Raw genomic sequence first — 10,725 nt, 5'->3', positions numbered from 1 at the left:
GATCCTTATCCTCGTCGCGACGGCCGCCATTTTGGTTTCCCCTTTGGTCCCCGCGCCACTTTTGAGAGAAGGCTGCGGCGCGTTCAAAAACAAAACAAAATCAACAAAAAAGTGTTGCCCAGCTTTGGTGCAATAACTTTGAAGAATCTCACCTTGTTATGGAAGTGCACTTACGCCATGGTATCTAGACTCTCACTGCGGTTTAATCTGTGGCAGTCATGGCAAACGTAACAAACAACACGCTGTTTATAGCGTCTGCTTTGCTTTTTGTCGTGGGACTTCTGTTTTTGGCGTATCCGTACCTAACCTTAGCTGCCATAACGTTAAGTGCGCTTGGATATGCCTCCTACATCAACAGTGCGACTTTACTTGAGTACTACGCGCACTATTCTTCAACTTTGTGGCCCCCTGTTACTGTGATTGAGCGTCCAGCGACATCTACCTATGGCTCCAACCTCATCAGTGGTGTGGACCTGCCTAGCCCCATACCTCACGTACCCAGTGGCATTGAAACACTCAAGAACCGTAGAAGCCCTGTTGATGAAATAGTGTCTTCAACTCCACGTGGGACTCCAACAAGCAGCCATGGCTCAGGCAGCCCAATACCTTTGCAATTGCCAATGCGGTCTTCAGTGGAGGGTGCTGTCAGTGACAGCCGTCAGCTCAACTTTGGTAGAATCAGCACGCCCAAGACATCACGTGTGCAAGGGCAAGAAGCGTGCCAGAACTATGTGGAGACCAATTCTAATCAGAGATTGCGCCATCGGCCGAACAGCAACAAGGTTCAAACAGCAGCTGGTCCCTTATTATCATCGGCTCGCTTCAATCCAGCATTTGACGCTGGGTATGTTCATTGTTTTTTTCTTATTCATGATTATGATGCAATATTTTTATTGCTAACATTTCTGATCTGTTTATGTCTTCATTTCAGCATATTTGTCAATGTGAACAGTCCAGGATTTACTGATAGGCTTGTGCGGTGCGCTAATGACAACACTGCCAATTATTGGGGTCAAAGTGGATCTTCAGCTCGGCAAGAAAAGTATGGATCTGTTGGGTTATTCCCTGTTGTGCATCTGAATGCTCCGTCAATCCCTTCATTGTCTCCCAAGAACAGTCAGAAGGCACCTAACAGCTCAGTTCGTGTCCGAATTGCTGCCCCCATGTTCTCTGAGCAAAAGTATGTCTTTACTTGTTTTTTCTTGTCTTGTTTCTTTGTTGTTTTATCTGAGCGTTATTTCTAATGTCCTTACTTTGATTTAGTTGTAGGCAACATTTTCATAGAGGAAGCAATATGCAAATGAGGTCCTATGCCACACGAGAATCTATTAGAAGAAATGAAGTCGCCAAATCTGTGCTGGAAAGTCTACAGGAAGCCTCACGCAAACGCATATATTCTCAGTGCCAGGAAGTTTTGGTGTGTTTTATTTTTTTATTATTATTAATAATATTTATTATATTGTTGTTATTTATTGTTTTGCTTGTTTACTAACATTTCGTCATCATATTGTCTGTGTGTGATGTATATGTGATCATATACTTAATGTACACTTTTTCTGTTCCTCTTTGGTGTCATTCAGGAAGAAGATCCTGGAAAAAAACGCCAAAGAAAAGGTGATTCTGCATTGCCCAACCCAAATTGTGATATGTATCAGTACCGTCATATCAGGGCTCCTCCAATACCATCTGCCTTACCAACAAATGTCCAAAATGAAGTTACGTCACAGTAAGTATCCCTGTATTATTACTATCATCATCATCCTTATCAATACGAATTATTCAGTGTTGTCCTTTATATTAACCTCTTTCTCTTTCACCAAGGACTAAGAGGGGGCATGATGACCCTTCAAAAGCTAATGAACCTAAAAGGCAGAGGCAACATGGGAGGCCAATATCAACAAATAATGAAATATCTAGCTCATTGAGTTCCAGTAAGACATTGCTTCAACAACTTAGTGGAAACAAGCGTAAAGCAGACCGTATGTATTCTATATTCCTGATCAAACTAACCATACAGGCTTTTCATCAATCTAAATTTTACCCACATCTTTAATTCTTGATGTCTTTTTATTTTATGCCTTGCTGATAGATGAATATTCAGATGGCGGCAGGGAAAAGCAATTCAAAGATGGGTTCAGTTCAGACCCTGCGCCGTCCACTTCACCTTGGCTTCAGTCTCGTTCATGTGATGAGGGAAAGAGTGCTGCCCGAACTCAGGTAAAGCCCTTCTATCTTTTCTTAATAGGAGATGAAAGTTGTCATTTTATTTCTAGTTTGTTTCTGTTCTTATCTTATCTCTTTTATGTTTTTTGTTGTAGGAGGTTGTAAGATCACAGAAAAAATCTACCCCTGACTCAAATCAGATAGCAGCCAATGTAACTGTCCAGAGGAAAAATGTGGCTACAGAAACAACTGATCATATTGCTAAACCTAAACCTGTGACATCTACTGATAGCCCAAAGACTTCTATTGAACAGCACGAAAAAGTTGAAACTGACTTGACCTCAAAGCTTTTCCGCAAGGATATTGCTTCCAGATCTCATCCAAAAGTCAATCTTCCTGAAAAGAAAGGCAGCTCCTGGGCACAAGAACCTCCAGATGCAGATGAAAGATGTCTTCTACAGCAAAGCAATTCATCAGAAATAGACCGACCAGAACGGTTTCAAAGTCTTTTGTCTCGAATGTGTGGTGAAGGTATGCTGTGTTATGTTCTGCAGTAGTCAGTTGTGGTTTTTATTATAATATTGTGTCGTCTTCTTATGTACACTATATCCCATTATTTTTTGTGTATATTTTCTCAGATGTTCATCTTGCCAAAACTTCAGAGAGTGCTCCGCTTCAAACTGCAATATTGCCTCTGAAAAGTAGCAATGCTTTATTTGCTGCTGATCTTGGAACAAACCCGACCAATCCAGCCACCACTACCATCAGCAATGTTGCTGAGTTGGATAAACCCGCAACTCTTATTTCTAGCCCTGTATCATTGGTAAGAAAACTCTGATTGTAAAAGTATTACTTCCCTATGAAAAAAAAAGAAGCTATAGTAATGGGATTTGGGAATTTGTTTCAGGCCACTTCAAATTCAGAACTGGCTAGTAAACTCCAGTCATCTGTAACCAGCCAGTCCAACAGTCCAGCAGTACAACCAGCCATATCAGTTCCTGCACCTCTCACATCCTTGCTGGCCCCTGTCAGCTCCTCGTCTGCTCAAGTTTCTTCGTTTGCTTCAGTGCCATCTTTTGGAGCCGCTGTTTCCAAAGGAGAAGCTGTAACTGTTCATAGCTCCCTTGATAAGACAGAATCAACAGCAGTCCCACCCTCTGCACTGAGTGTATCATCTCCACCACCAACCAAACCCATGTTTAACTTCAGCCCACCTACTTCCACGGTTCTTTCGCAGCCTGTTGTGTCTCAATCTCTTCCTTCTATGACTGCAAGTGTAACATCCCCAAGTACCACCACCGCGACCTCCTTTGCCTCGTCTATTTTCAAGTTCAGTGTCTCCCCTATCAAACCAAACTCTGAGACAACAGCTTCTCAGCCACCCTCTGCCGTCGCCTCTCTGTTGGCAATGTCTTCAAAACCCGCAGCACCACCTTCACAAACCACTGGGTTCTCCTTTTCACCCATTCAGCCAAATAGCTCAGCTTCTATATTTGCTGTGGGTAGTGCAAAGGACTCTACTCCTGTGACCTCTGTGGAGAGTGCAAAGTTCTCACTGCCCAGTGAGAAGCCACAATTTTCCATCAGCTCTGGCACCTTTGCAACCCAGCCAGAGCCTCAAGCGAATGGGCCCACCAGCACCAGCAATGCTTTAAGTCTCCCTTCAAGCACAACCAGCCTTATCAATACTTCTAATCAGGCCCAGGCTGTTGTATCTTCACCAAATAGTGGTCAGAAGAGTTCTTTTGGGGGATTTCAGTTCAGTGGATCATCTGGAAGCATGTTTGGTAAGTTCTAGTTAGCTTGATTCTAGCTATTCACAGTAACCTTGAAAACATAGTTCAGTATTCAAGTTGCATTTTACTCAATTGATTTTATTTCTGACATTGTAGGTCAGTCAGCTGCAAATGGCTTGCCATCATTTTCATTTGGCCCTGCACCAACAACAGCTGCCAATTCTTCTCTGGAAAAATCTGCCGCTGACCCCAAGTCTGCTTCTGCAAGTGGGAGTATTACATTTGGAACTGTGTCAACAACTGCCGTCCGTCAGACAACAAGTTCGGCTGCTTTCACGTTTGCTCAACCCATTGGGAATCCTTCGACTAACGACTCTCAGAAATCACCTTTCCAGCTGGGAACCAATTTTGGCGCAGCAAACACCAATGCTGACTCTGCTACAAATACATCATCCGCATTCCGCAACCCAGCTCAGGTATAAAATAAATTAACAGAAAACGAATAACTTCATTACCTTGTGAATTATTTCTAATGATATATTGTGTGTGTTTTCCAGGGATTATTCAATGGATTTAATTCAATCGCAAATCCTGCCACATCTGCAGCACAACCAAGTCAGCAACTAAATCAGCAGCAGAGCCCTGGTTTGTTTTCATTTGGAAACTCTCAGAGCCAGCAGGGTCCTAGTGCGACTTTTGGTGCACAACCTTCATCACCTCCATCTATTTTTGGAGAAGGAGCATCTCAGCAACCAAACTTCGGAGCCACAACTACAACTGGATTCTCCACACACAACAATGTGTCATCATTCAGTGCCTCTCCTTTTGGATCAACATCCTTAGGCAGCTCGCCATTTGGGTCGTCACAACCATCTGCAGTGTCTTTTGGGGGGCCAGCTGCATCTAATACTGCTCCTGCATTCGGCTTGTCTTCTGGAAACCCGCCAGCATTTGGGAGCAGCACAGTTCCTGCAGCTGCTCCTAGCTTCGGAAGCACATCCATACCCTCATTTGGAGTGACAGCTGAACCTGCCTTTGGTTCTACCACCTCAGCTGCTCCAGCTGCCAATATTACCAGCGCGTTTAATTTTGGAGCTTCTTCAGACAAGCCAGCTGTATCAGCCTTCAGCTTTGGTGCAAGCTCCACATCTGCAGCCCCAGCTTTTGGCTTTGGTAGCAATGAACAACAACATCAAAGCAATGGTGGCGCCCCATTCCAGTTTGGTCAAGCAACAAATCCGAATGCACCTCCTCCCTTCCAGTTTGGGTCACCCTCTGCACAACCTGGTAAGTTAAAGCTAAATTTTAAGTATGTCATTAAACTTTTGTTCATCTCAATGGGTTCTTTCAAAAAGGAGTTCATCCCAAGGATCACTCATCAGGTCCATGGTTCTTTGATGATTTAATGATACCTACGTAGTGCCACAGTCTGCCAAATGGGGTCCCTCTGTTAGTTTCAAATAGGTTTCCTTCTGTCGAATGTTTAAATAAGTACACCATGCTGCATCAAAGATAAAGACATCAAAAACAGAAGCATCATACACAACATTACATTTTTTTAACTTATGAATTTGGCACTGTTGTGTTGAAAGTGTTCAGCTTTGGAGCCTCCAGTCCACCATATGGAACTGCCACAAATCCTCTTCCTCTTGGCATTGGCAGCTTCACTATCGGTAAGCCTGGCTCTTGTGTGTGAGGCATGGCTCTGTGCACTGTGTGGCAGATATTTCATCAATTCATCAGCTGTTATACTCTGCTAACATTTGCCTCCTATTTTTTTTGAGTCGTGAGTGAGTCCTATGAGTCTCCAATATCAGTCAAGTTTGCATTCAAATTATATCGAAATGTTCTATTTCATGAGGATGACGCTTAACAAACATGCTTGCTTTGATTGCACTATTAGCCTCATAAATTTAAACTTTTACCATGGTACTGCTGCATTTTAGAGCCCATGTTTCTTTCTTTTTTAAATTGTTTGTTTATGCAGTCTTTGACCAATGCAAGAGATCTAAATAATCAATTTTAAATTGTTGCTGGTGTAGAAGGCTTGCCTTGTTGTTATGAAATTGCTATTTTATCATTTAGATATTTTTTCATTACTAAATTTGATTTATAGGCATCCTATGCAGTTTCGTCATGTGTCTCCTCGAATACATGAAGTCAGATTCAAACTGCATTCAATATGTCTTAATTAATCCGGAAATTTTCTTTCTTTCTTTCTTTTCTTTTGGTTGTTGACGAAACAAGTAGTATACCATGGTATTATGAATGAAATGATATAAAATCATACAATCAATTAACTGCATGACTCACATGACTTAGTTGAGAGCTATAGCTACACAATTTCCAGTCACAATCACATGACAACTTTTTGCTCTGATGACACTTCTGTACTTTTGTTGTGTCTCAAATTAAACCTGGACACCGGACTCTGCTAACCCCTGCCTGCTCATATTTTCTTCATACCATGCTTTTCTAATCGTCCAAGGCTTCCAGAGCTTGCTGAAGAGGGCAAAATTATAATAACAACTTAGGATGACCGCTGTGCTTTATTTTTCACCTAGTGTGTTAGAAGCGTGAGTGATTGTTGTAAATCGACATTATAGAAGGTACACACATGTGCTGATAAAAAAGAAAAAAACATGCTCTTACAACCCAATCTTTTTTCCTCTTAGGAATCTTCAAAAATTTCCTTTTCCTTACGATGTTTTGGGTCCTAAAATTTCTTATCATTCAACCTTCTGTTTTGTTTCGCAGGAAGCGGAGGCTTCAGCATGGGATCAGGACCCTCTACACCGCAAAGATCTCGAACCTTGCAACCTCGGCGAAGAAGAATATAATCTTTCATTTCCATATACAAATTTTATTGTTTTCTTTCACTTTACTCGTGAGTTTTGAGTTTTCAAAACTGTCCCATTAACCCCTTGCTGTGGCATTTGTATGTGTTGTTTTGATTTATACCTTCCTTTCTCCAACTTGTTTTTTTCTTATCTCTGATGTGCATCTTTGTGTACATAAACATTTGAAGTACAACACAATGTATCATAAATGTAAATACTATGTCATGTAGTGTCAGTAGGATCTGAATGCTAAGCTTTTTCTTGTCATTCTGATTTGAATGAATTTTTTACCGGTATGCAAATATTTGGTTTCCAAAGATCATTTGTTTAGGAAGAAAAATAGCATGTACATATTTCAGTCATACAAGTGTGTTTTGATATGTTAAAAGCAAAATTTGCCCATTAACAATGGTCTGAGTATATAATGACAAAAATGTAGTTCATACTAATTTTACTTTGCACCTAAATTATGCAAAGGCACAGTACTTACATACTGAGTTTATATTTTTAAATGTTATTATTTTTACTTTGTAAACTTATCTTCAGTTCTAGTACAAATTAGTTTATGTAAGTTAGAACCCAAATGAAGCAGTGTGGTTAAAAAGTATGTTTGTAAAATGTCTCTTGCATCGCAGCAAATGGACTTATCACGTCATCCAATGATTTAAATGGTATTGGATCATGCATGAGACAAGGGTGGCTCTTGTCTCATGGATCATGCTTTATATGTTTTGTAATACTGTGTCTGTTTTCTCATAATCAATTTTTTCCCCTGTGTTTTATGACATGTGTTTCTAATTTCATCGGTTATGTGTAACCCTTGTGTGGCTATTTTCTATTGCCTGAAGTGCCATATTCTGTCTCTATTTATTTTCATTGGTCCATTACCTGGACAGCTGTTTAAGCAGACATTGGTTGGTCTGATACCTAGACAGCTGTATATGACAAAGAACTGTTGCCGCATTACGTTTAGTATCTTTCCTCTTTCTGTTTTACTCACTATTTTGTTATGTCATTATTACTATTGTGGGGACAACAAGAAATACCGATTAATTTGTTGACATCTGTTGTCTCATTAATGATGGCATATGTCAGACTTCTATTCAGAAACTGTTAACACCAGGAATATGCTGAAAATTTGGTCTGTTGGTTGAATTGTTTTCTTGTCTAGTTATTGTTAAAGTCCATTGGTGGGTTTCTTCCATTGCTGTTTTCACTCTACAGACTGATTCGTGTTTTCTGAAAGTACTCATTCCTTATTCAAGAGTGAAAGAAGTACCCAATGTTCCATTAATTAACCATAAAATCAAACCAAGAGTTTAACTTCACTCAAACATTAAGCTAAGCTAGTGTTTTATGCTACACTATTTGTTAGATTTAAGAGGTTAAATTTTTCACGTATACATACTGTCCATTTGTTAATTGTTTTGTGTCACTGCCAGGAATACAGAACACTTTTGAAATGTATTTTTAAATTCACATCTATGTGATATCATCAATGTCACGAAATTTTTACCCGCGCCTTCTTTCTGGATGGTTGTATGTTAGAATGTTTGACTAAGTGATTAGATTCCTAAACACTTTCTAACTATCAATGATTTGTTAATGTGTACATGTTACATGTTTTGTTTTATCTGTCGTAAAATGATATAGGTTGTTTATAAATGTTTTATCCTTTGAACTACTGTACAGTGTACACAATTGAGTGTATGGGCATTAATTTTAAGATTTAGCTTTAGTAACATCAGTGGTTTTAGTCCCTGACTCAAGGTTAATTAAGCCATCTCTTGGACAGTACCTAGTAGGTGGTCATTTTTGTGATAAAGGGATAGTATGAAAAATTTCCCTTCCTAAACTTTGGACATGTGAAAATTGCTTTTCAATGTTGGTTCACTATGTACCTGACTTAAGTTTTTTCAATTGAAAAATGCAATGAATACGTTTTAGTGTTCATTTCTCTTTTATTAAATAAAATAGAACTATACTGCATGTATATCTCTTTTTCAGTATTTGAAGATACTGCAGTGAAGTTTGTTCTATGGCCACCTAATAGGTAGGATTGCTTGTGTCAATTTTAGTTGTATTTGTGTTATACTCTATTGTAATATCTCTTATGTTTTTCTTAGTTCATGTGGTGCGATAATATTGACTTCTGCAGGGTGGGGGTTGGGTTGGGATAGGTTTCTAATTGCTGTTGCGACTTAAAGTCATGAGGCCAATGTCATTTAATTTAATACTGATGTTTTGATGAACTATCTATTAGGCAATGTTACAATAACACCTCAAATTATTTAATTAACTCCATAAAATATGTGTCCGATTTGGAAGTTATATCGGGTTCTGAAGTGGTTGCATCCACTCATCTCAGATTCACCTCACCACCAGTATTTTTTTAAAGATTCCAGAGTGGTCAAAACCGATTTTAAGACACGATAAAAGAGATTTGGTAATGTCCTCCCTGAAGCTAACTAGTCTAATTTTTTTAATGTGTTGCCCATCAATGAGGCTGAGAGAAACCACATGAAACATAGGATTCTGTCTATTTTTGAACAAGAACTTATATTTTTTACTATTTAGTCAGTTGATGTACTGCAAAGAAGTGTATGTGATTTTGTTGTCTTGTTTGAGAATAAATAGAAGAAGTAATTGAGTTGGTTTCACTTATTTTATTGGGCAAGTCATATGATCAAAACAGAACACCATGATTTCATCGTTCTGAGGGCCCTGCGGGGCCGTCGTCACCGTAGGGCGGCTATCAACCAAATATACAGAATCACTGACCGCACTAACCTTTAACACAGCCACCGAACCGGGCTTCACATCCACACCACCCTAGCACCACCCCATCACGCAAAAACATCAGATGTGAACATCCGCGCTGGAACACTTCCTTATGATTCTTGACGTCATTTCGAGGACCATGACGGCCCTAAACAGTCTGGAAGTATTCGAGCAAGCGCCGGGATAGTAGGCAACCCATCGCGCTCAGCAGACTTCCCTCTCCCTCCTCTCCCCTTTTCAGCTGTTTCGTGACGTCACACTTGTGTTTGTGTGCAGGCAGGCGTCGTCTGCCATTCGCGTACTAAGGTCTTGGTTAGGTTAAGGTAAAGTGGAATCGAGTTAAAAGCTCTACGAAAAGATGTCTTTAGCAGTGCTAGGTCGTGCTTTACGTCATGCAACCATAACGAACAAATCAATACCCTCGCTGTCAAGCCTACGCTTTTATGGAACCGAAGACAGTCGTATAGCGACGATGGTTCAAAACAACAAAGTTGTCGTTTTCATGAAGGGTGTACCGGCCGAGCCTCGATGTGGTTTTAGTAATGCTGTCGTACAGATTTTGAGAATGCACGGCGTTGAATACGACGCCCATGACGTCCTCTCCGACGAGAAGCTCAGACAGGGTAAGTAGTATTTGGTAGTTTTGGTCAATTTCAACTCAACCATAACCCTCGCAGTGCTTAATATCATTTCACCTTTTTCGCAATTTCAGGAATAAAGGACTTCTCTAACTGGCCAACCATTCCTCAAGTTTTCATCAATGGGGAATTTGTAGGTGGCTGCGATATTTTATTACAAATGCATCAAAGTGGAGATCTCATCGAAGAATTGCGTAAGGCAGGCATTTCATCAGCACTTCTGGAAGCAGCCTCAAAAGAAAAGTCAGATTCTGGAAAATCAGACCCGAAATAGTTTTTAAATTAGTTATCTTTGTTGTGATTGTATGTTCAACTGTAACTATTACAATCAACTGTTCTTGTCTGAAGTGTTGGCAAACTGTTGATAGCATTAATGGACGAAAGTAATACAGTGTCATAATTAGATAAGTACTTGTCATACAGAAATAAATCAAACTGCTTTCATGTTAGAAATGTATATATTTCAACCATCAGTTCAGACGTGTGAATAAAAATCTCATGAACTAGGGCTATTGTTACCAGGATTTCAATAATGTAAACCTTTTTCTTGAAACACCTATATGGGTT

General features: G+C 39.9%; 2 protein-coding genes across 3 annotated transcripts; both read left to right on the top strand.

Moving 5' to 3' along the window:
* The first annotated feature begins 38 nt into the window (after nt 1-38).
* Nucleotides 39-9,389, top strand: LOC117644012 (nuclear envelope pore membrane protein POM 121-like). 2 transcript variants are annotated; one of them, XM_034383593.1, is made up of 13 exons: nt 39-844; nt 932-1,180; nt 1,264-1,417; nt 1,581-1,726; nt 1,822-1,979; nt 2,090-2,217; nt 2,319-2,694; nt 2,802-2,986; nt 3,071-3,950; nt 4,056-4,375; nt 4,457-5,186; nt 5,492-5,572; nt 6,657-9,389. In XM_034383593.1, the coding sequence occupies exons 1-13, from the start codon at nt 219-221 to the stop codon at nt 6,737-6,739; spliced, it is 4,116 nt and encodes a 1,371-aa protein (XP_034239484.1). In that variant the 5' UTR covers nt 39-218; the 3' UTR covers nt 6,740-9,389. The 2 variants fall into 2 exon arrangements, with proteins under 2 accessions (XP_034239484.1, XP_034240302.1); XM_034384411.1 differs by lacking the exon at nt 5,492-5,572.
* Nucleotides 9,390-9,878: 489 nt separating this feature from the next.
* On the top strand, nt 9,879-10,668 carry LOC117646411 (glutaredoxin-related protein 5, mitochondrial). Its single transcript, XM_034387732.1, has 2 exons — nt 9,879-10,143; nt 10,233-10,668. Exons 1-2 carry the CDS (start codon nt 9,879-9,881, stop codon nt 10,430-10,432), a joined length of 465 nt encoding a protein of 154 aa, XP_034243623.1. The 3' UTR covers nt 10,433-10,668.
* The last annotated feature ends 57 nt before the right edge of the window (nt 10,669-10,725 follow it).

This window comes from Thrips palmi, unplaced genomic scaffold (genome assembly GCF_012932325.1).
Source record: "Thrips palmi isolate BJ-2018 unplaced genomic scaffold, TpBJ-2018v1 HiC_scaffold_1, whole genome shotgun sequence".
Classification (NCBI taxonomy): Eukaryota; Metazoa; Arthropoda; class Insecta; order Thysanoptera; family Thripidae; genus Thrips; species Thrips palmi.
This window is presented reverse-complemented; position numbering and strand designations above follow the sequence as displayed.